We start from the raw sequence: 24,698 nt of genomic DNA, 5'->3' as shown, positions 1-24,698 counted from the left end.
GGCGGCGGCGAGGCGGGGGCCGGGGGGCGAGGGCCCCGCCGAGCGGGAGGGGGACGCTGGGGCGGGCTCCATGGCAACCGGATGTGAGCGGCGGCCGCCTCGCTGGTGCGGCGGAAGGGCGCGCCGCGGCGGTAAGGCGGAAGAGCGGCGGAGCGGCGGCGGGACCGGCCGTGCCGGGCCGTGCCGAACCGGGCCGGGGTCGCCTCGGCCTCCTCGCTGCAGATGGCGGCGGCGGAGACGCTGGTGCGCGGCCTGGCGCGGCTGCTGCAGGACGCCGGTGAGCGCGGCCGCCGCGGGCCTCGCTGGCCGGGTCGTGTCGGTGCCCCCGGTGTGCGGACGCTCACGGCCTGGCCCGTCCTTTCCCTTTCCTGCAGGGGACCTCGTCCTGGACGGCTCCAGCACTCTGACGCTGCTCACCTCCACCCTGCAGCACCTCACGCAGGTCTTCGAACAGCACCTGGGCTCCCGCAACCAGAACCGCGGCTTCGTGGCGCTGCCCTCGCACCCCGCCGAGACAGCCGCCATCCTCCAGGCGCAGTTCCTCTTCGACGTCCTGCAGAAGACTCACTCTCTGAAGGTCCGTACAGCGGGGCCGGGGTGCTGCAGGGCCGGCCAGTGGAGGTGGCAGGCACGGCTTCAGAGCAGCCTCCTCTGGTGCCCATTGTCCCCGTGTGACATGCAGGCTCCGTGGGTCAGAGGGTTCTCCCAGCGCTCTTGCGTGGAGTCGTTGCTTAGCACGATAGTCTATAGCTGCTTACCTAGGATCAGCCGTGCAACTCAGCGGAAAGTTTCTCAGAGTTAAAAGTGGGGGCAGCAGGTGTTAATGGAGTTCTGACCTTGGTAGGGTGTTGTCATTGTTGGGAAAATGATTATTTCCTCAAGGGCTCGAGCAATTCAGGCAGTATGTGGCACCTGAGCACAGCTGAGTGCCCCCAAAGTGATGATTGATGTGCCCAAGACCGCTGAACCAGGGAACTTGAGCGGAGGGGTCAGATGTTCTACGCACTGAGGCTGCTGCTTACTTTGGCTGCCTGAGCAGTGCTTCTGGTTGATCAGTTTCACAGCACAGGATATTTCTAGTAATGTATCCTCATTAATTTTAACAATAAGTAGGCTGTTGTAAAGAAGCTGTAGTAAAGACAAAACTGCAGGTCAAGAAATTCTTCAGAGAAGTTTTTTAAAGGTGGCATATGCAGTGATGCTGCACATGATTCTACTCCGCGCTGAGACATGCTGGGTGGGTAGAAGAGGTGAAAGGAGCCTGGAAGGGGAAGAGGCATTAGCAGCTGGTTTGGGTTCTAGAGTGGGGCTGAGCACTAGACTCTGTGATGTCTTTAAAAACGTGTTTTCCCTGTAAGAGTGGAGAAATATCAGAATGCTATTGGGAGGATTTTGTAACAGTGTAGTGAGTGAGGAGATTAGAGTGTGGCTCTGAGTCTGTGGAGAAACATGGGTCTCCCGGCCAGAGGAGGCAGGGAGGGACACTGCAGTCAGGAGGATGTTGTGGTAAGTGCTCCTGTTCACTAGAAAATGTGTTCTCTCTGCAACCAGCCTCTAAAGAAGGGGAGGCTGCCCATTGGTGTCTGGTAACTGGTTTATTTGGAAAAGCTAGTATCAGCCTGACAGATTTTTAAGACAGTGGAGGGAGAGGAGATGATCAAGACACACAGCAAGAATGGCATCTGAAAGAAACTTTGCTAGAACTGGTCATTAGAGCTTGCCAGTGCAAGCTCCCATTACAAATGCTCTTCTTCAATGTGCAGCATTAGTGCTGGCAGGCAGTGGGCAGTGATTCATTCCTGGCAGGGCTGTAGCTGTGGAAGCAGTAGTGGTGATGAGGCCTTGGGATGTCTGTTCTGCATCTGATGAGTCACTTCTGTGTGAGTGTATATGTAACTGGCAGAGATGGTCTTTCTAGTTGTGCTTTGCTGTCTACAGTAGAAGTGGTAACTACTTCATTACCCACTTTCAATAGCAGCCAGAAATACTGTTTATGCACTGTCCGTAGAAAGCATTAGAGGGTGGTTTTAATAGGCTGCTTTATGGTACATGAACACAGCCTAACTGCCCTGTGCTGAAAGGGCCTGTGGCTGTACTACAGAATACAAAGTGGAGGTTTGCAACCACCTCAGTCTAACACTAACAGTGCCTTGGAAACCATTGTATCTGCTTGGGATTTGCCTTATTTGGCCTCTTGTGGTGAAATGCACATGCACATCTCCCACCAGACTTCTAGTTCTGCTCAGTTGCTTGATAAATATACCTCCAGCAGTTAGTTTTGTCTTTAGTAGATTTGCCGGTTGTAGCTGATGAGGAATCCAGCTGTCAGACCTCCCAGTGGTGCTGAAAGTAGTGTAGCCATGTGGGCAGGGGAGATGAAGAGCTCTTTGGGCTGGCAGACCACACTTGCTAACGTACTATTCTCTGTGACCTCTATTGTACTATGGATCTGGGGAGACAGTGCCACTACCAGCACTGGGAGAGGGCTTTTAAGGGATTACCCGAGCTGCAGGGACAGCCCATTCAGTTGCTGCATCAGGTAGGTGGTAATGCAGGACAACTCAATGAGGCTTCTATTCTCATTTCTCCAGCTTGTTCATGTTCCAAACTGTGTTTTGCAATCTGCTGTGAAGATCTTCCCTTTCAAGTCCCTCCGGCATCTGGAAGTAAGTATAGATGGCAAGAGTGGTTTTGAGTCTTGCTGTTTGGGTTTTCTTGGCTAGTTTTGTGGTTGCAGAATGCCTCTACTCCTAAAAACTGGGTAGGCTTTTGTGGCTTCCCTAAAAGGCTAAGAGTAAACTCCTGCAACCCTTGCTTGGGATAAAACTTGGATCTGCTCCACCACTGTAATATTTTGATGTCTGTTGTTCTTACTTTCTCATCACTGCTGCAGTTGAGGTCTGTCCCTCCACACTGCCTCCGGGGACTGCGATTTGTCTATTCTCAGCTGGAATCTCTAACCTGTTGCAAATGTATCAGTACACTGGAGGTGAGTGTCTCTACACAGCTCATGGAGTAAATTGCAAGAGAAAGGCTGTCTTGATCCTATAGCTCTTCACACAGGGATGATGTGTGCCCTTTTATTCATTCATGTTGTGTATGGCTTCATCTCCCTTCTCCTGTCAAAGCAGTTTTGAAGGATTCCCTGCTTGCCAAGCACATGTGCTCTGTAATTTTCTCTTTAGCTGCTTGAGAATTTCTGGTTCTAGACAACATTTGTGTCAGCTAGTCTGACAGCTCTGTGTATCTGGCCATTTCCACGTTCAAGGCCTGCAGCTGGTCAAGATTTATTTCATTGTACCTCAGCAGCCTTTTTAGAGCTTATTGTCAGAGGAAATGCTGTGCTTCAGTGTCTTACCTGCACTGCTGCCCAGCATTCTGAGACATGAAGGCAAGCTCTAGCCACGAAGAACTGAGTAGTATGTTCTGTGCTGGCCATGGGCCTCTGGGCTTCTCTCTGGGATGTAGAAGCAGACACCCGCTGGAGAACAGGGGCTGATGGTAGGGAGCGCTTGCAGAACTTTTTTTATCTGTCAGGATACAAGTGTGTATCTTGCTTTTGTTTGAGGGAGGCCTGAAAATGATTTTGTTAGCATGAATCTTTGTGCTAGTGTTCTGAGCCTAAGAAATCTTACACGTTAGGTTAACTATTGCCTCTTCAGAGTAGGAAACAAAAGCATCTCCTTTCTTTCTAAATATCTGGCCGTGGGATTCCCACCACCTCCAAATACTTGAATTAGGGGCATAAAAGTCACTGCCTCTCTAAGCAAGACAAGGTCTGTAAAGCACAGTAAGTCAGCCACCTTCTAGACTGTTCTTCTGTGTTCATCTGCTTTTACTGTAACAGCTAGTGCTCACCAAGGTATGGCTCCTCTCTTCCTCCTAGGAAATAATTTCAGCATGCGGTGGAGATCTGAGCTGTGCTCTCCCATGGTTGGAACTGCAGACTGTGAACTTCAGCTATAACTCAATCACTGCCTTGGATGACTCACTGGTGAGTGGGGCATCCTTCCTGCACGGCTGCAGAGAAGAGAGGAGATGATCACAACCAAGAGCCAGTCCTTCTGTTACTGATGCTGCTAGCTCTGGGTGGGAGGAAGCGGGCAGTGATAATTTTGCTGGCCTCTCCCAGCAGGAGAGGCTTTTCATGCTGTAACAGAGACAGTTGTAGGATCTGATCTAGTATCTTTTTGTCCCTCAGCAATTACTGAATGCTCTGAGGATCTTGGATTTGAGTCACAACAAGATCCAGGATTGTGAACACTACTTAACGGTGAGTATTTTGGGCTGACCAGCAGAGTTTCCTCCTATACAGAGGAAATGTAAATGCTAAAATTCCATAATCGTTAACATCGCATTCCTACTAGGTGAGGTATAATAAAAGAAATCACAGATGTGGTCTGGCTTAGAATTAGTGCTTGCAGCCTGAAAACCATTGTCCTGTATGTGCAGTCCGAGTGCCACTGAGGCAGAGAAGGCAGCGTTCCTCACCTCTTAAGACAGACTTAGCTCTAGTTGTCACTTGGCAGTCCAGCATGGCTGAGTGGTAAATGCACTGATACACACAGGGTACTCTGTGTGTACAGCCCCTCACAGGGTGGGCACCTCACTGTGGCCAGGACTTTGCTGTAATCTATGCAGCAGGTGAGAATTATGTAGCCAGGCATGGGGCTGTAGAAGCTTACTGTTCAGTTTGTTCAAACTGCCAGTAGCATTTACTTCTTGCTCTCAGAAATCAGTCAGTTACTCTAGAAAAGGAATAGTCCATCACAATGGCACTTATGTTTCTGGGGAACAGCAGTGAAATCCATGCTTTGCTGGGCTCAATCTGCTTCTTTGAAGAAAAGCTATGAAACAGCTTGCCATGGAGTTGGTGGGGCTCACAATGTATCATTCCCCATCATCTTTACAAAGGTACGAAAGGGTTTATTTTGGTAGTTCACTCCTTTTGCTGATACAGAATGTCCAGTCCTATGCTATTGTGTAAAACAGTCAGATGATGCTGAGTGCCCCTAAACAAACCACTCCCAATGTGAACATTGAACTCTTCCTGCAGAAGCAGTCTAAAGAGACTCACTTGTTGGTTGACCTTGTTGGGATGAAAAAAATAGTAGAAGCTAGTGCTCTGCCTTGAGTTCAGGGCCAGGCTTTGAGATAAGGTCCCAGCTGATCCAATGCTGCTCTTCTCTCGGAACAGACCCTTACAGAGCTAGAATACCTCAATCTGGCATACAACTTCCTGTCCAAGGTGCCAAACCTTGGCATCTTCAGCCGATCCAAGCTGGTGACTCTGATCCTGCGCAACAATGAGCTCGACAGCATTAATGGTGAGCCCACAAGGGAGAAGCATTTCTGAGTTTGAAGCCTTCCTGTCATCCTTGAGAACGAACAGAATTTGAAATCTTGGGCACAACTATTTTTACTAGGGTTTGCTTTTGGGGAAGGTTCCTAAGTTATGCTGTCTGGCATGCTGATGGCTTCTTGCTTTGTTCACAGGGGTGGAACAGCTTGTGAATCTGCAACACCTGGATGTGGCCTATAACCTGCTGCTGGAACATGCCCAGCTGGCACCATTGTCCACTCTGCACTATTTAAAAAAAGTAAGCATAACACCTGATGGGTTGGTGAATTAGGGATTTCATGGTCAGGGTGTACAAGATGGAAACTTTGTGGTAACCAGAGAGTTTTGAAAGATAAGTTCAACTCTTCAGCATTTAATTTTATTGCAGGAAACTGGTGGGGGAGCCTTACACAGACAGCTGTGTTTCAGCCTTCATTTTTAGTGACCCTTCCTAAGTTTACCTTTTTTTATATATATATATTCATCCCCACTTCCTTGCTCATCCTTTCTGATTTTAATATTGTCAAGTTCAGTAAAGATCCTCCCATAATGCTGTTGTGGATTTGTGTGTTCAGAGAAGTCTGAAGGAGCACGGCAGTCACTATAGTGCTTGTGAAGGAAGATCATAGAATCAGAGAGTGGTTTCAGTTGGTAGGGACCTCAAAATCTAGTTCCAACCCTCCTGCCATAGGTTGCTCAAAGCTGCATCCAGTCTGGCCTTGGAACACCTCCAGGAATGGGACATCTACAGCTTCTCTGGGCCTGCAAAGGACTGTTCTTTCAACACTTCTCAGAGTCAGTACTGAAAAAGCTCATAATGATTTAGGTCATGAGTAGGAGGTACTTTAATCTGCTTCTCTATTTGCTGAACTAATTTCAAGAAGCGTTTTAAAAGCCTAGTCCTCTCCTGGCTTGAGAGAACTGTTCCACTGCAAGGATATTTCTTGAAGCAGAGAGAAAGCCTGGAGCCTGCAGGCAGGATAGACTGGGGTAGAGAATAATGCTTCTAGTAACAACTTGTCTGTTTCCCTCACCCAGCTGCATTTGGAGGGAAACCCAATATGGTTCCATCAAAATCATCGATCTGCAGCCCTTGTCCATGTGTCTCCCAGGGCAGCCTTCTCCAATGTGAGTATTAGCCACCTGCCCTCTGCCCCTGCTGTTGAAGGCATAGGGTGTTCTAACATTCAGGGCAAATGAGGGAAATGAGGGAAAAGAAACTTGCAGTTTTATTCCAGCTGTGTTCTGGTTGCTATTTTTTTTTTTTTTTTACCTGCAATAGAGTAGTTTAACCTTAAATTTTTACATGATGTGCTGGCCAGCACAGAGTTGAATACTGATCTCAGGTTTGCAACACCTCAAAACTTCTTCAGTTTTGCTCACTGATGGAGCTTTACTCTGTTCATGCTAGATAGTAACGATGTAGCTGGACTATGCAAAGCAGGAACTCACAGTCTTTGCCCACCTTACCAAAACAAAGTATGTACTACTTCAGCAGCCATGGCCACCTCTTTGTCTCCTTCACTCTGCTCTCAGTCAGGTGTCCTTACTGTTCCCTTACACTCCAGTGCTTAGGTCAGTTCTTGGTAATCTGATTTCAAATAAAGAAGCCGGCAAAGCCAGTGTTCTGGCAATTTAGCAAAATGGACTTCCTTGCTAAGGGTCAGAGGTGTTCCAGAGCTGGCCTGCCCTTCATGTTAGTGGCAAATGGCTGGATTCATTGTCTTCAAACTGCATCTTGGAAAAAGCTTTCCCTGAGCTCAAATTACTGGAAGCTATGTGGAGTCAGGCTAGAAGTAGGATACAGGCTTTGAGGTGAAAGTGAGTACCTTTCAAAACAATTTGAGTTGTTCCAGAATAATCCATTGTATCTTTTCCGTGAACTGTCTTGGATACATTTCTGGAATTTATGAAGTCTGTAAACAGGAAAACCACAACGGTCCCTTCTGGCCTTTTATGCTGTTAGGTCAGGTAGCTACAACTAAAGGAGTGGTGGATAGGCAGGAACAGGGTTGTTTCTTTGCAGTTTTTTTGCCAGGGATCCCACCCTTGGGTGGCCTGAAGGGAAGTAGGAGTCAGCAGAAGTTGTCCTGAGTATGTGCCAGCCAAATGGAATCTGACTGCAAATGGGTCTCTAATTACAGTTCTTCTTGGACGGGGAGCCACTCTCTTCCTCAGACCTAATGGTAAGTATAATTGTTAGAAACTGATCTTACTGGCTTTGGGACTGGGAACTCTGACAGGTTTTTGTGTTGTCATGTGTCCTATTAAATCTTTATGGCCTACTTTGACTTTGACACAGATCATTTTGTCTCAGTTCATGCTGATTCCTAATAGTTGTTGGAATTGGCCAGTGTAATTTATTCTGGCTTTTGTAGCCTTGCAGGACTTGGAGCCTTGCCGGTTTCCTCTTCAGGTACTGTATGATACTTGACACTTGCACTACATGTCAGCAAAATAGTTATCAGTTTCCCATCTGCTATTTTTAAGAAAGGCAGAGAATGAGGTAAATGAGAGTGGTTGTGATAAACAATCCAATGAATCAAGCAGGATCTGTTGTCAGTGCTTTGACTGAGATGGTGAAAGCTTGGGGTGAGGAGCAGGAAAGCTGTCAGCCTGAGTTGTGGCTTGGTTACCTTATCTGTCCTTTGCACTCAGCTGGAAATACTCTATTTTTCTTGCTTTAGCACCTTCCAAGACTTGTGCAAAGTGTGTCCCAGTCCATCCACACTTCTACCTCAGAGAAGACTGCACTGGACCGCAGTGCACTGGAGAGCTCCTGTGCTGCAGACTTCAGCGACAGTCAGTCCCCATCAGAGAATGTGGCCGTCAGGGTCCCTCGAAAGAAAAGCAAGGTATGGGACTGTCATAGCTTCTAAGCCATGTAGCTGGCATGTTGGGTGAAGGGGATGCCTTGACATTAAAGCCTTCTGCAGTGAGATGTGGTCTGGTACTGACTGCGTGGTTAGTGAGCCTCTATACTGCTGTGTGTTAGGAAGGGGCTTTAAAATTAATTTTCATATACCCTCACAAGTGTTTCAGGGTGTGTCCCTACACTGTAACAGCTATAAACTCTTCAGCTTGGCAGAGCCCCTCTCCGGGTGCTGTTTTCATTGTTCTAGTTTCTCACAACTACTTTTATCCTGTTTTTTTCCAGGGAAAAGTCAAAGTGCGCAGAGCAAGTATTTCGGAGCCAAGTGACACAGAACATGAGCCACAGGCATTACCCCTCTCTGCTGGTGAGGCTTGTTGTTTTCCTTAATAACATAGCAGCTAAACTGCCCACAGTATGAATGCTCTGGCCTGGTGACTACCTTCATACTTCCCCAGTTTTCTCTTTGCAGGTCTGGTCCTAGAGCACCAGAAGGAGATGAAACGCTTGGCCAGCTTCAGGGATCGCTTTGGTGCTGACTGGCTGCAGTACAAGAGACACCTGGAGGAGCATGACCAAGTGCCCGTCATGTCCCGCAGCCGTTCTGCAGACGAGATCACAGGCAGACCTGCTGCAGTGGACTTGCAGAGTGAGAGCTCTGACCCAGAGCAAGGAAAGCCCCAAGAATCCCAGGAAGAAAGATCCTCTCCTCCTTTGGATGACACTGCAAAGGAGGAAGAGCCTGAAGTACAGCTGGATGAGCCTATGGAAGGAGAACAGGGAGGAGAAGAGGAGGCAGATGAGCTAATGCTTGGAGAGGAAGAAGAGGAGAAGGTAGAAGGTAAACAGGTCCTTTCACTGTTGGTTTTAAGGGCTTGGATTACAACAAAATAGATTAATCAATGTGATTTGTCTCTGAAGCTGTATCATGATGCCTAGTATTGTGGGAATACTAAGGACTTGGGTCCAGCAGGATTGAAGGCCCGCTGCCTGTACTGACCTGTACTGTGTCTTGTTTGGCAGTGGACCTGTGCCAGCCAGTGCTGGTGAGCCAAATAGAAGGTGAAGGGGACCCAGAGCCAGACTGGATATTCCTGCGAGTCACAGCTAAGCATGTGATTGAGGTGGAACTGAAGGCTGCCAGAGTCCTCCACAAGCTGGAGCTGAAATGCCTAAAGAATGTGGAGACCTCTGAGTTGACCTGGAAGAGGATGGTGAGTTACACTTCTCTGTGAGCCTTTATCATCTTACTCCCTGTGTATGGCAGCATTCTGGATTTGGGCTCCCGTTGAGAATCCTGCGGGTGTTTTCCTAGCTCCTGCAAAGCCTGATTGAGCATTCCTTCAACCCTATGCACATGTATCTAGTGGCCTCTGTCTTGCTTAGACTACCTGCAATAAGGCAGCAGAAGCCAGCACCAAATCTCCAAAACCGGAAATTTAAAGCCAATGGCTGGACTTGTTTTGGTGTGGAGGAATGAGAGAGTTCTCAAGAGGAACTTAAATGAAATGGAGATATCCATTCCTCGCTGGAATATCACCCTGGCCTTGGAGTACTCTTTGTGGATTGCATTGTTTCTAGAGCAGCACAGAGCCTTGTATGATGTTTAAAAAGCTCCTGGCAGCTCAGTGGGCAGTTTGCCATCTGCTCTAGGTGCACACTTTAGCATTACCAGCCCTATTAACTTTTGTGGTTCTTTAGAAAGGGAGTTTGGAAATCCCCTTTTCCTTGTGGTAAGATTTTAACATTCAGTCTCTATACAGACATATTCACAGGTTTCTCTAATTCTGTTTTCTCTAAAAGCTCCAACTCATTTTTAAACCCTGCCCTGGTGCCTTTTTGAATGTTTGTGGTTTGATATTCTTCTGAAATACCTTCTTGAAAAAGGTGTTTTGTTCAAAATGCTTTGTTCTAGGCCTTGAGAATTATTGTTGTAAGTTTCAAGTACTCATGCAATTTTTCAAGCACTCAGTGCAAGTCTTGCCAGCACTTACTAGCTTTATACTTGTTTATTTATTTCTGCCCATTTTACCAGACTCCCAAATGCTATCAGCTGTGGAGGGATGCTTAGGATGCACTAAATTAAGTGCTTGTATGGCCACGTTTCCGCTGTTTGCAAGCAAATGTGGTCTGTGAAAGCTTCTCCCTCATCCTAGAAAGGGTGTTTTCTGTCTCTTGCAGGACCTGGAGCGAGTTTTCCCTGTCCTCACGTTGCACTTCAGCTACATTCGCAAGGACCGGCAGAAGCGCAGATATGTGGTGCTCGACGACTGCCCCGAGCAGTGTCTGCAGGTGGGGAGGCTTGGGGAGGGGGCAATGTTACTGCAGGACACTGAATTCTTCCAGCCAGCATAGGGCTGCTGTTCTCAGAGCACGTGAGCACCTGCTGCCCATGTCTGGCTTGTTGGGATTTCTTCTTTGCACAGATGGCCCTGTGAGCATGGCCATGGGCAGTGGAGCTCCTGTAGCATAAACATTGTTCTCAAGGAGAGAGTCTTGCATTTTTCTCCCTCTTGGGATGAAAAGTTTGTAGTCAAGCTAGTGATCATTACTTGTGCGCATGGAATGTCATGTTTTGTGGGTGCTGAGTGATGTGCTGGCCTGTGCTTGGTCCTCTGGACAGTGAATGTCAGTGCTATGTCCACACAGCTGCTATAGGGACTCTGGCCTCTAATTCAGTCCTTTCTCTCAATATACTATTTAAGTACATTTAAACAAGTTGTTAGAGATAAGACACAAATAGATAGGACCTTTGAGATCAGAGTTCCAGAGGGAGCCTGTCAGTATGTAGCTCTCAGGCACAGACCTGCAAAAACCAGTTGTCTTGGTCTACTGCAGTGAAGCTCCATGCCCTTGGCAAGTCTTGCACAGCTGGGAAATTTTCTTGCACCCCTTACACTCTGAAGTGCTATAGTGAGGCATGTGAAAAGACTTGCTGGTGTCAGAAGCTTGATTTTTGTTAGGACAATCATACCTGATTGTCAGGTACCTGATGCTACCTGATAGCATCCTTTTCCCTGTGCTGCTATTTGTAGTGTATCCTTGAAGTGTTGTCCCCAGCTGTTGAGGAGAATCGGCAAAATCAGGACCAAGAGAAAGGATGCATGAAGCTCCAGTGCCTGAAATGCAAGCAGGAGTTTTCACAGTCCCTGCCCCCCTGGCATCAAGGTTCCTATTCTTCAGAGCTTGGAGACACCAAAATCCTGGAGACCCTAGTTGCCTCAGATCAAGGTAGGCTGTAGTGCCCAGAAGAAGGATGTTTGCTAATTAATGCCCAGGCAGACTTCCAGAGTGGCAGCTGTGGTGCAGAGCATGGAATGTGTAGGAGATGTGTTGTCTGTACTGGAATTTAAAACCTATTGTGGGATGAGCTCTCACTTGGCCTGCTTGGACTGGGAAAAGCCTGCCTTGTTTCCTAGCAGGAATAAACCACTGGTTTAAGGTTATGCAAACAGCACTCCTGTTCTGGGTGGCCTGGGGGAACAGAAGGGTGCTGGAAACTGAAGTCTGGGAGAGGACTTAAAGGTCATGTAGTCAGTTCTGCCACAGAGACTTTATTTGTTCTGAAGAGCTTTTGCTAATGGAAGCTTCCAGGGAATCTGCATCAGTATTTCAGGTGAAACTTTGGCTGTTAGACATCAGAAAAACATCCAGAACCCTAATCTAAGTCTCCGTGTCTGTGATCTTAAGCCCACTCTTGCTACCACTTCAGAGGAGCAGTTTATTCCTTTCTTTGTACTTGAGGGCCATTTTTTCCCCCCGTCAGCTTTTCCTGGTTTCTGTCCTCTAGACTAAATAAGCTCAACTCTCTAGATAATTTACTTGTCAGTCATATCTCATGCATTCAGTTTCTTGCCAGTCTTTGTACTTTTTCCCATTTGTCCACATTTTTCTTTGGCTGTTTAAAACTAGATGTGGTATTTCAGATGAGATGTGGCTAGTCCTGAGTAGGCATCTTCTGGTTGCTGTGTTTTTTGAAGCTCAGTTTATATTTGAAGTGGGGAGTGCCATAGCTGAAAAAATGCTGTTTGACAAAGTATCCTGGGATTGAAGTACTGCAGTAAACACAGAAGTGCTGTCCTGGTTGCAGCACTTTTCTCCACCCCAGGATACTTTCTTCTCTCTTCCATAATAATGGGAATCCCATGATCCAGCTGGGAGTCTGTTCTGTTGTGGGTGAAGGGAAAAACAGGAATCAGTGTCAGAAGGGATGAGGACAGCTGGGGAAGGGACACAGCGTGCTGGGGATGGAGGTGGCTAAGGAAGATTGGATTGACTGGTCATGAGCTTGGGCTTCCCAGGTTATGTGAGCACTTGCAGATGTGAAGTGGAGGAAAGTCATGAGACAAAGCCCTGATACAGTTTAAGTTGCAACCACAGCACACACTGGGCACCCTAAATCTGAGCAGAGCTATTTCACATGGCACTGATCCAGAATTTCTGGTTGATTTGTGAGGGGAGGTATATAGGATATGCTTCTGAACAAGTTGCTCAATAAGCTGCTCAAGTCAGACTGTAACTATTCTCTACTTTGAAAAGGGAGGGTTCATGGTTTGCAGAGGAGGCGGGGGGAAGTAAAATCCTGCTAGGGAGAGCTGTTCTGACTTTTCTTTATACCTGACAAAATCTTTCACAGGTCCTGCAGCAGCTGGTAAGCCCATAGCCTGTCCCAGTTGTTCCAGTGACCATGTGGTCATTCTGCCTTCAGAGGAGTGCTCCAGCACACCTCTGCCGCCTGGTGCCGACAGCACGAGTGAGGACCTGTCAGACTCTGTGCTGGAGGGAGGCAGCCAGCAGGAGGGCCCCGAGGAAACATCTGTCCTGGCCAGCGAGAGCAGGAAGTTCTACATTGGTGGGGAGGACAGCTCGGAGATAGACACCAGCAGCAACGCCAGGAGCCCGGAGCCGGGCGCCGAGCCTGACAGCACTCTTCATCCCACCTGCCACGGGTCAGAGCGCAGCTGTGGGAAGGAGCAGGGCATGAAGAGCCAGCACTTGTCCCTCTGCCACACGGACACCAACGGGGGCAGCCTGATGGGAAGCTACCGTTACAGTGGTTCTCGGGGACCCACTCCTTCCCCGCTCTCTCTGAACTCTGAGTCCGAGGAAACATGGAATCTCAGTCCTTGTGAGTATGAGGAAGCTGTGCAGGGTTGAGGGGTGTTGACAGCTTGTTGCTGGTTTTATCACTGGTGCTTGCAAGGTACACTTCCTCCTGTTTAATGGGGAAGGGGGACATCAAGTATAAGCAGCCATAAACATATGGTTCTTACGAGCAGAGATTTTCATTCCCCTCTTTGTTAAATCCTCATGCCTGAAGGTAGGAAAAATGAGTCAGCTCCTAATACCTATTATTGCTCAGACTCTGAGTAATAGGTTCTTGCTCTGGAAGCTGCATTGCTCAGTTATGGGCACACTGGGTTCCTGTGGCATCCATGAGCTGCCAGCTGGAGCATTACCTTTGGAGAATAGTATGCACAATTCCCCTGTATTTATTCTTTGGCTTAAGTGCAGTGTGAGTTGCTGTGCTCTGTGTGAGGCTCTGCTTTGTGGTTCTACAGTTGCTTGTGCTTTCCTTACTTTTTTTGTGAGCTTCAGATAACAAAACCTGCTCAAGAGAGACTGCATGCTGTCTGTGTGAGAGCTGTCATGCAAGACAGGAGATCCACAAATGATTTTTCTGAAGGACCTTGAATTTCTTATGTAGCAGACTGCCTTTGCCTGGGTATCAGCTTATGATTTACAGAATAACAAGTTGGAAAGGAGCTGTGAAGGTTATCTGTTCTAGCCCAGCAAGTGACTCTACTGCAGCTGAGTGTAGTTCTGATTTACAGCCTATTGTTTTCTTGATCTGTAGAGGTCTCCCCCAGTCCTTCAAGACTGCTGTACCTCAGAAGATGAGTCAGTGTAGAATCACAGTTTTAAGGTTGCTATGTTCAGTCTTGTATAGTTGTAGTATGAGAAATAAAGCAGTCTCTTTTCTGGGGTCAAATTGTGTGGTCCCAATTTAAAACTGAGCCTATGGAAAGTTCCTGGTGAGGAGTAGTTGATTAGTGTAGCGTTTCTGGTGGAGAGCAGGCTCTGCTGGGAAGTGTGAATTCTTGGGCAGTACTGTGGCTGTTGTATAAATTTTTTGGCTATACAATTTCATGACAAACCTAATTATACTCTTTAGCAGTTTTATTTGTGTCTTCCTCAGCCCCTTTAACCTTGCCACGGTCAAAGTCAGTTAAAAAGTTGACCTGAGTTGACACCAGCTGAAATAAGAAATATCTTTCTTGCTTTGTGATAAAGAATTGTCCTCCTGCCAAATCCAGAAGCAAAGCAGTGTCCTTCTGTGACTGAACAGCCAAGCACAGTTTGAATTTGGCTTAGGCCAAAGCTTTGTATATGTGGAAAAAAAAAGCAAGCGTTGGAGCAATTAATTCCTCTTTTATCTCCACATGGGGACCTGTGGCCTGTAAAGCCAGCAGGTTTGGCCCTTTGTCTTGAGGAGAGACTGATGGAAGCAGGCGTGCAGAGTGGGTGGCACTGCTGCCCTGGTGCTGTCTGATTGCTCAGGCAGCCCCTGGTCAGTGCACAGAGTCACTGCTGCCCTTTGCTCTCCTCAGCTGTGAGCAGCGTCCTGAACGCGAGGGACTTCCGCTCAGTGGATCACCGCCTGAAGCTCTACCTGGACATGGAAGTTTTTGAGGAGAATGCTGAGGAGTTCCAGTGCTTCCTCAAGGTGAGCTCTCACAGCACCACTCTTCTGCTGTCCCTCTTGCCACCCTGTGAGTTCTGCACTGAGGTGGCATCTTGGAGACTCTGGGATGTGAAGGGAGCTGAAGTGTCTTTGAGTCTGGCCTTTCTGTCAGGGGGGATGAGCTGTCAAGGGGCAGGCCAGAGCTATGACCCACCTCTGTGTGCTCTAGGTGGTCATGGTGAAGTTTGGCCGGCCAGGAGAGTTCCTCTCAATCCTGGTTGCTTCTGATCTCAAGATTTATGTTCTGGAAGTCACTGGAGCTATCAGGTGAGGACCCTGCAGCAAGTCTGTGAGTGATGGGTAGTGCCAGCCTGTGCTAGCCTTGCTGCCCTTACCCTGGAGGGGTGGTGACATGCACAGGCTCTTCTGGCAAACCCCCTGCTGCAGCCTGACGTGGGAGAGGAGATGGGGCAGCCTGCTGCAGCTTAGGGCTGTGCTCTGTGATTAGGGGACAACCTGCAGACTGGCTGAAGAAGAATGACTCTCACTACCTGTCTGATATTTCTCATCTGGAAGTGGGACTCTGCCACCAGACCTTGCGAATGGAGTTTGAGAACCCAAAAACTTCCTACAATCTGCTGATCCGGAACCAAAGCTGCTGTGACCAGTTCCTGCAGTCCTTGACAGGTAAGAGTAGGGCTGTAGGGGCGTGGGGGAGAGGATTTGAAAGATTTGTTTTTGGGGAAAGATCAGGACAACTATTGTTGGATATATGTTAGAAATAGACTTCTTGACAGGTCATAAAAAAAGCTGGGAGAGAATCTCACTGCTGTCATAACTTGGAACCTCTCTGAACAGCAGAGAAGTGTCCTGAACTGTTATACACTGCCCTTGGGTTTGCAATAAAAGACACCTGCCTTCTCCTCCTCTTTAGATCTCATGCAAGAACTGCCTGCTAAGCACAGGAGTAAGGTGAAGGAAATTCCTGTTGTGGAAATGAATCCCCAACATTGGCTATGGTAAGAGCCTGTGAGAGGTTTGGATTTCAGGTAGCAAGGGATGTCTGCTTGTCCAGCAGACCCTGGAAGCATGGTGCTGGAAACAGGGAAGCACAGAAGGAGGCACTACTGGAGTTGCAGCCAGGCCTGTGTTAGTGGTTTAAGGCAGCTGTCTCAAGTGCCTGCTGCACAGAGGGTGAACAGGCAAAAGGCTGTCAGGGGCTGAGCCAGGTGGGGCAACTTCAGCTCTTGTGGAGGAGCTGGGGTATAATGGAGGGAGAAAAAGTGGGAGGCACAGGGCACCCTTCTTACTTGCAAGAAACATTTGGCTCCTGGCTGGCAAAGGTGGTAGTCGGAGGACCAGGAGAGGAAGGACTTTGCATTATCTGAAGAGATATGGGTCCTTCCCTTCCCCAAGAGGACTGGGAACAGTAGCTAGTAGCAAACCTAGAGTGTTTCCTTATCAGCCCACTGTTGTATCTCCTCCAGGCCTCTGCTGGACTCCAAGACCACAGATTGTGCAGCTGACACTTGTTTCTTCTACCTGCTGGCATACCTGATCCAAGGTACAGGAGATTTCAGTAGCCAGATGTCCCACACGTTGTGCTGTCTGCTTACATGCTTGTAATTTTACTGTACAGTTTGGGGGAAAAGAGCTGTGCCCTTTTTCCAGCAGTGAAATGGGGTGGGGCATGAGTGGGGGTTCTTTTGTAGTTTGGGTTGTGTAGAATAGCAGCATATTTCTGTACATCCAGAGAATCTCCCAGTCCTTTTCTACATGGATGTCTAGGCTCTAGGGAGCAGCTGGTCTTGCACACCAGTTTTGGTGACAGCTTGAGAAGCTAGAGATTATCTGAGGGCTGGATCATTGCCCTGATCTGAGGGAAAGATGAGGAGTCATAAAAACAGATTGTTTGTGTGAGTTGCTGAAAGGCTCCTTCATTTGGGAAAACAGAAGTAGGTGTGCAGAACCTGAGATGATAGTACAGGAGGAGCCTGCTGGAGCCCTTCAAGTTTTGTTCCAGGCCTTGCTGAGGGACAGGTGTGTTAAACTTGGGGTTTGAGTCTTCAGTGAACAATTCCAGCATCATCACAGCTTGGGACACTGTAAAAAAGCAACCTAGCACTGTAAAAAAGCAACTCACATTCTGACCAATTTGCTAAACTAAGCACCCCTGGTCACCATTGACCATTGGGGAGGTATGGGAGTGTGAGGATCAGAAGGAATCTGTGGGAAGTATATATCTTGCTATCCTCAAGCTGAACAAATAGTATGTGAGAGGGAGAACTTACAGTGCATTTTTCTTACTCTATGTTTTTTTCCTCTTTTAGAGTATGGTGCCCAAAACTGAACACAGTTCCAGCTTAGATCTCATTACCAAGTAGACAGGATTAATTAAACATCCCCTTTCTGACAGTCCTACTAATTCCCAAGAGTGAGATGTGATGAGAAAAGCAACATACTGCTGCATCAGCTTGTGATCCCCTGCGACCTCAGCCAGTTTTACTAATGGTGCCCATTACTGTGCATCTAACTTATTCCCAAATTCTCGTGCTTTTAATTTGCATCCACTGAAATAGCTGGATTATATTTATGTTCCCTAAAGTTTATCAAAACTACTTTACTTCCTGTCATATTTATGATGCATCCCAGCTTGGTATTAAACTTTATATGTGTGCTCTCTGTTCCACCCATCATATATCTGCAGCCAGACAAATTCAGGCCAAAAAAGGCAGGCTTTGAGCTGCAGCTGTCAAATTTTAACTAAGGAGTAGTAAAATTAAGAGGTCAAAGGACTCAAGTGATTTCTCCTGACTCACTTGAGGGCATGGGCTGGACAAGCCTTGCTGGGCAGTGGTCTTTTACGTGCATGCTCCTGTAACAAGCTTGGATCAAGCCCAGCCACATTTCAGTACCCTGGTCCCCTCTTCAGTCAGAAAGCTGGATAAAGTCATTCACCCAAGTTACTGCTGCTGTAAAGGATTTCCCTAGGGAAGGAATGGAGAGCAAAGCTGGTTCTGTGGTGACTCAGGCTCTCAGCAAAGCCTTTCTTATTCCCTCATATCCTTTTAGGGGCATCTGCTTTTCCTGTGACCCTGCTGAGTACCCGAAGCACGCTATTTCTGCTGGAAGAGAATCACCAATGGCAGGTGCAGCCCTCCTTGGATGAAGACCATGAGGCAGAAACGCCTGCTAGGAGCAACATCCAATTGAAGGAGAAGCAGCCAATCACCAGTATTAGCAGTATCATAACCTATCGCCTCTGTCCTTGTGACATCAAGCTGATGCTTTACGATGAGGTAACCAGGAGTGGTCATGGGGTCAGCATGCTGGGGGCTGACTGTGCTCAGATCCTGTTCCTGCAAGAATGACTTAGGGCTGTCATCTCCCATCCTAACCTAGGGCCTTGTACCACAGAGTCGGGAGAGCACAGTGGGAAGTCATGCAGGGGACACTCAACTGCTGGCAGCAGAGAGGGAGGGGGAGGTCACAGAGGAGTTAGGAGGAGATGGCAGGTGTGCTGGGGGATGGTGGCTCAGGGCTGATTGGTGCCTGTCAGGCCAGTCTGTTCATTCACCTCTCTACCTTTCCTCCCTGCCAGGTACTGAAGCTAGAGAGCACTTGGCACATCCGCACAGAGTGCCCTGAGCTCCTGGTAGAGCTGGTGGAGTGGATCCGTGGGCCCTGGGAGGAGATGTTCTCAATCGAGCTCCGGAAGGCTGTGTATGAGGCACTGGAGTGAGCCTGGTGGCTGGAGCAGGTGGGACTTGGAGTCAAGTGCTGCTGTGCCAGCAGCACAAGTGTCTCCCACTCCCATCTGACCTTGCTGTCCTGTGGCCTCTGCTTTCCACTCTACTCTTGCCCCTGGCCCCTTCTGGTGAGTAAGAGGGGAGCACATGATGGTTCAGACTGCACAGTCATTTATTTGCACTGGACTGGCCACTGAAGAAGGTGGAGAGTGTTCCTTGTAAGAGTGTGTAAGCCACCCAAAGGCAGTCAGGTGCCATTTCTGGCAGATGCATTTGCTGCTTTCTTAGCTGTTTCAGGACAGCTATCATTGTATGTTGATGATTTTTTTCCTCTCCCTTCTTCTTGTCCGTGGTTTCCCTAAAGCTACCTGCTTCAAACCGGAGCCTGATTGCACAAGGGGATGAAGCATGTTGTACACAACCCCACAGAGAGCCCTCGCCTCTCTGCCCGATGGGGCATGGCTCAGTCTGCTGCTGTAGTCTTTCACTGTCACTAGGAGGAATGAGCCTCGAGGTTCTCAGCACAGAAATGTGTTGCTCATGACTTAGGGGTCAGGACCTTGATCGGCACCAGCAAGTATAACCAAGGCTTAGGCTTTTTCTGAGAAGTCCAAAAGCAAGAGTCTATTTTAACATGAGTTTTACTATTTTCTATTATAATAAAAGCTTATATTTATTGAATTGTCATGTTTTCCTTGTTTCATTCTTTTGCAGTGCTGTAATGTCTTTCCAAGGGCTTCCATACTAGCTTTGCTGCTGCCTCAAGGGTTCCCTAATATCTAAAGGGATTCGGGCCATTTTCTCTGTCATGTTCAGGGTGGGTGTGAATGGGCTGCTAGGCTAATCTTCACCTTCCTGGCTTCCAAGCAGCAACAAAGGATCAAGTTCTAAACAGGATTAGACTGACACCAGGTACAGGCTGTGGTGTTCTCTATTGACAGTTGCCTTCAGGTGGGCATCCTGTGGCCTTTCAGGCCCAGCACTCTGCTTACTGGCTGTACAGGCCCTCAGAGGCTTGCCTCTCTCGGGAGCTGTTGTTGGTGTGGCTGGGGAGGTGGGAGTGCCTGCCTCTAGGTTCTTGGAGGCTTTACCTTGTCTCAACCTCTCTACAGAGTTAAATGCAGCTCAAAAAATGCTGCTGCCTGGCCAGGGCTTTGCTAATGTCATAGTCTCTGCCCCTGCCTAGTGAAGAGCAAAGATAGTGTGTGATGTTTTGATGCAATTGAAGCTCCCTGTGGGGTGGGCAGAAATGGACCTGTTACATTAGGTGCTGATAGGTGGGATCTGATACCGTAAGTAGGGACCTTCACTGATGGTAGCTTTTCCCAGAACAGCATCTCTGTTTTCCTATGAATGTTCAGTCTGCAGCTTCAGGGCAAGTTTTCTGACTGTTAGTGACAAACCTGTATTTTATGTCAATGTGATCTTGATTTTTATGAAGACGTGCATTTGACATTCAGTGACCTGATGCCTCTTTTCTTTGGATATTGAATATGGCAGCTATTCACAGTAGTCTCTATGACATTAAACTTTCCACATGCCCAAGATTGGTGTCAGTGGCTTCAGTGTCTGTTGTCAAGAAAACAGCAGGGACTTGGCCCCAGTGCATCCTGCTGCTTCCCTGAAAAGCTGCAATAAAGTTTCCCTTCCTGCTTAAACCCATCTATGCCATCTTTATAGCCTTAAGAGAGCAAGAAGTTCAGTTTCCATCCTGGATCTGAAGGCCACTCTTTCTTGGGGTCACTGTACTATTGGACATTCTTCTGTCACTTCCGGAGGCCATTGTGTTGCTGAAGGCCCACAGTGGCCAAAATTTTTATCTAGCCTTCTACAGACTTGATAAGATCTGTACTGTCTGGAGGCAGATGTCACAATTCATCCCACTTTCTCCCCCCTTCCTCAATCACCATATGGCTGCTGCTCTCTGCTCCTTTGGGGATCTCAGATCTTAAGTGGGAGTGAGCTCAGTCCCCAGCTTTGTCTGGGGGAAGGACTCTGAGAGAGTTGAGCCAGTAAACACCAGTAGGGTTTTATGTCTTCATCTTGCCATTTAAGGAGCTTGTGTAAGTTCTGCCTTCACCTTCTATAGCTGTGTTTTTCACAAAGGGCAAGAGTCAAATTTGGAGTTACTGGACCAGCTCGTTGGTGTCTCTTCTGCTCAAGCTGATTCCCTGAGAAAACTCATCCCTGGAACTTGCTTTTCTGATCCTAGCCAAGCTACCTACACCTTTGCTGTTCCAGTATCTGGGTATGTGTTGAGGGGCCTGACAAAGTATGGACTGCCAGAATGAAAGATTTGGATTGTGTCCCTGTCCACAGTGCTTCTCAAAGCTCTTCCTGCTTTTTATTTCAGAGGTGACTACTCATTTGCTTCTCTTTTTTGCCCTGGCTGTGGTGGTCTGTGCTCCCAGCTCAGTACCAGCCTCTTGGGCCTGTTAACAGGACCCTGCTTTTCTGCATTCCTTTGGCTGCTGCTCTCATGGGAAAGCTCACATGCACTGCTACAACCTGTCTCCTGCCTCTTCATGAAACACTTGCTTTGTTTTCACTTAGCCTTTTCTCCTGGTTATTACAGATGAACCCCTTTTTGGTTACTCCGTGATCACAAATGCTTTGCTGTAGGGCCTCCTGCACCTGCTGCAGTGATTACATTAACTGGTCTCCTTGCATCAGCGGGGTGTGTGCAAGGGCTCCCCTGACACACTCCACCATCCAGCACTGCAGGCATCCCACTGATGGCTGTGTGGGAACTGGGACTGTATAGGACAGCTGGAGTTTGCAGAAAGATGGAATATATCATGAACTGCTGCAGATATCGTCTGCCTGTCTCAGTTTTGATTATGCCATCTCCCAGCTGTGCTCTTAAACAATCTGGATTTTGCTCCTGCTTCTTCTTTTCTGGGTGCACTGGGCTCCAGCACTCAGCTGCTAGCGCATAGCAAGGCTGGTGTGAACCTCTGTTTCCCTGCCTGTGCTTACTTGTAGCAGTCTCTTCTCAAGGTGTATGTAGCTGAAAGGATTCCCAGGCTGGGGTGGCCATAGGGCTCTAGAGACAGGGAAACAGGCAGGCCATTGCCATGAGCCTGAAGCTACCAGCCCTACTGTTATCAATGAAAATAATGCTTTCAGTCATGGATTTGGCTATTTCAGTGCTTCTTGCAGCACCTCTCTGCCCTCTAAAGCAGAACTACCTTGAGCATACGCAGCTTGTGGGTTAACTGTCAGCCCCCTTGTACTATGTCGAACTAGCGAAGCCTGGTGACTGGTCATTTACTTCTAGCAGAATACCCCTGCTGGCCTCATCTCCAGGGGACGTGAGATGTAGCAGCAAAGGGCACATGTTCCTCATGGGTCATGGACCTGTGTGGCCAGCTTCATCCCTCCAAGGTGCTGGCTATGCAGCTGCCTTCCATGGCTCTGCCCCACAGACTTGGTGGTTTGAGACTGATCCTGGTTTTTGCAGTTGGTGACAGTGCCTCTGTTTCCTCTGCAAAGCTGGTCTTTGAGCCAGACCCTACAAAACTGCTGGTCTGTACATCCTTCCTGCCCACTATGCTCTGTCAGCCTCAGCTGATGTGGAAAGAGATGAGGGTGGGCAACACCCTTTGTCCACTGTCTTCCTTTCCCGGATGATGTGGGTTTTCCCTCTGCCCCAAGCTGAAAGAATGATGCCTCTGCAGGCATTTGGATTTTGCAAGCTTAAGAAAAGGGAAGAGTGCAGGAACACCCAGGGCAACATCACAGGGGAAGCTGGAGGGCTCTGACGCCAGCAGTGGGATGCTGACAAGCACAGTAATGCCTGTCCATGGGCTGTGTGACACCAGCCCCAGGCCTGGCCTTCCCAGGCCATCCCTGCCCTGCAGCCCAGACATGGGCTGAGCTGTGCTGTGCAGAAATGCTGCAGCACTGGTGCCTGACCCCAGTGCAACAAGCACCTTCATTCTGGGCACAAGGGCTTCATTTTGCAGTGCCTCAGTGGTCACACTCCCCAGTTTAACACGAAGCTGGTGAAATAGCGCCTTGTTCTTAATGTGCTGAGCACCAGAGTCAAAGGGTCACATAGGTCCCTTACCCCTGGCAAACTGCTCAGCTCCCTGGGGTTGAAGCCAGGCTGGAGGCAAGCTTCCCAGGCTGGAAACACTTGAAAACAAGTGGTTACTGTGGGGAAAGCCACAAGTCCCTTTAACGGCCAGGCAAGAGCAGGAGGTTGAACATGTGCTGCTTGACCTCCCCAGCGTGCTGGAATGCTGTCCTCATGCTGGCAGCCCACTGCCCTTTTCCCACCTCTCCACGCTGCACTGCAGGTGCCACTTCCCTGCAGCTCTGGGTTTCATTACTAGAGTTGAAAGCTTCTCTACATTCTTCCAAAAGCTTGAGTTTCCTTGCTCGGCTTGCTGTCTCCTTGCATCCACCTCTTCCTGTTTCTCCTGGCCTGGGATGGAGATTGTGACCAGAGTGCCTGTGCTGAATCTGGAACACTTTTCCCTTACAGAAATGTTAATGCCACAGTTGCATGCATGAGAATGGGATTCAATGGAAACTATTTCTTCATGTCCTGGTCCAATTCCCTTCCTTGCTGCAGCTCTCCCTCCATAGAACTTAATGCATCACTTGGGACTGACCCATCCATGAGCTGGGGAGAAGGAAGGAGTGGGCAAGAGCCCAGAGCGGGGCCCTTTTCTCCAGCCTGTTGTGCACGCACCTGCATCTCTGTCAGGGTACAGAACACTGCTCGGGAGGGTACCAGTTGCCCTCACATGTAAGAGCACTAAGCCTGTGTCCAGGCTCTGTGGGTGCTGATGCAATGCCATAGTGATATTGCCGATTTAGGGAAGCAGCAGGGCGGCTGCAGAATAACCAAAACCCCACACTGGATGTGATGGCCACAGTCCCCACAGCTCTCCTTGCCCCAGCCTCCTGACCTTAGCCCTCCCCATGCCAGCTCCAGTGCTGCAGCCAGTTCATAGAAACCCTTCATCAGGAGCACATGTTTCAGTAAGGAGAAGCAGTGCTTCATGAGCTTACGCAGACACCAGCTTCAGCATAAAACTATTTGGGTTATGCAAGACTGCTCAGTATCCCTCCTCATCCCCACACAATGGGGCCCAGGACGTCAAGGGTGTGGTTGGCACAATGTGGAGACTCAGCCCCAACAAAATTCTCAGCCAATTTCAGCAGTGCAGAAATTGAGTGGCCAAGGTCCTTTGGTGAAAGGACAGGGCATGGCTCCATGGTGGTGACTCAAAGCCGCTGCTGCCATGGTGCTGGCCTTGGCAGTGCAGTAGGTTACTCTAAGGGCACATCTCCAGGTGCTGCATGCTCAGCCCGGTCCTGCTGCAGGAACTTGGCCTGGGACACGAGAAGCAGCACGGGCTTCAAAATGCTTGAGGCACATTACTGTTAGGAACAAAACAGCCTGGCTGGGACACTTGGCTTGGGCTAAGTACTGACATTGAAATGTTAATTAGCTAATTGTTCCTGGGAATCACCTACCTCCCCCCACCCTCACTACCATTCTAGGACTGGGATGCAAAATAATCCAGTGGAATCATGGGAGGGGGTTTTGGGGATGAAAAACACCCCTAAATGGAAAAGATGGACACAGTGGAGGGGGCTGGATGGGTGTGCTCGTTGGGGAAAAGGGAACCCCATCCCTAGTCTGTGTTTGACCTGTCCTACAGAGGACCAGACTGGACTAGGCTGTGGGAAGCAGGTGCTAAGCACAGACACTACCCGGTGTTACCAGGAGGGAAGGAGAGGGACAGCTGCTGCTGGGCTTCGGCAGCAGGCTGTGCACATTCCCTCACCCTGCGGCCACCAGTGTGCCGGGAGGAAAGTAGAGAGGACGGTGTGCTGGGACTTCAGATATGGACTGCACACCTCTTCACCTCCAGCTACCAGTGTGCCACGGAGACTCCAGGGACAGACTCTGCACGCCTGCTCACCCTTCGGCTACCGGAGAAGCTACAACAGCGGGGGCGAGCTCCTTGTTGAGTCCCCTGCCGAGCTGACTGTTTAATAAAGAGCTGACATTAATAAAGGTATAGACCC

At 48.7% G+C, this 24,698-nt stretch overlaps 1 protein-coding gene and 1 long non-coding RNA gene across 3 annotated transcripts; both read left to right on the top strand.

The window, feature by feature from the left end:
- Positions 1–91: 91 nt before the first annotated feature.
- STK11IP (serine/threonine kinase 11 interacting protein) lies at positions 92–19,328 on the top strand. Of its 2 annotated transcripts, XM_030277375.4 has the most exons (24): positions 92–277; positions 375–577; positions 2,592–2,666; positions 2,894–2,989; positions 3,887–3,994; positions 4,202–4,273; positions 5,198–5,327; positions 5,497–5,600; positions 6,380–6,469; positions 7,486–7,527; positions 8,029–8,196; positions 8,499–8,580; positions 8,686–9,054; positions 9,237–9,427; positions 10,395–10,505; positions 11,249–11,444; positions 12,850–13,341; positions 14,825–14,940; positions 15,128–15,225; positions 15,407–15,585; positions 15,833–15,917; positions 16,386–16,462; positions 17,971–18,197; positions 18,500–19,328. In XM_030277375.4, the coding sequence occupies exons 1-24, from the start codon at positions 223–225 to the stop codon at positions 18,638–18,640; spliced, it is 3,507 nt and encodes a 1,168-aa protein (XP_030133235.4). In that variant the 5' UTR covers positions 92–222; the 3' UTR covers positions 18,641–19,328. The 2 variants fall into 2 exon arrangements, 1 of the variants encoding a protein (XP_030133235.4); XR_012056958.1 differs by lacking the exons at positions 16,386–16,462; positions 17,971–18,197; positions 18,500–19,328 and having other exon boundaries at positions 15,475–15,585.
- A 1,287-nt stretch (positions 19,329–20,615) lies between these two features.
- On the top strand, positions 20,616–24,687 carry LOC140684558 (uncharacterized). The gene is made up of 2 exons (XR_012056957.1): positions 20,616–20,895; positions 24,329–24,687. It is a non-coding gene; the product is annotated as an uncharacterized lncRNA (long non-coding RNA).
- Positions 24,688–24,698: the final 11 nt, after the last annotated feature.

Source organism: Taeniopygia guttata, chromosome 7 (assembly GCF_048771995.1).
Source record: "Taeniopygia guttata chromosome 7, bTaeGut7.mat, whole genome shotgun sequence".
NCBI lineage: Eukaryota > Metazoa > Chordata > Aves > Passeriformes > Estrildidae > Taeniopygia > Taeniopygia guttata.
This window is presented reverse-complemented; position numbering and strand designations above follow the sequence as displayed.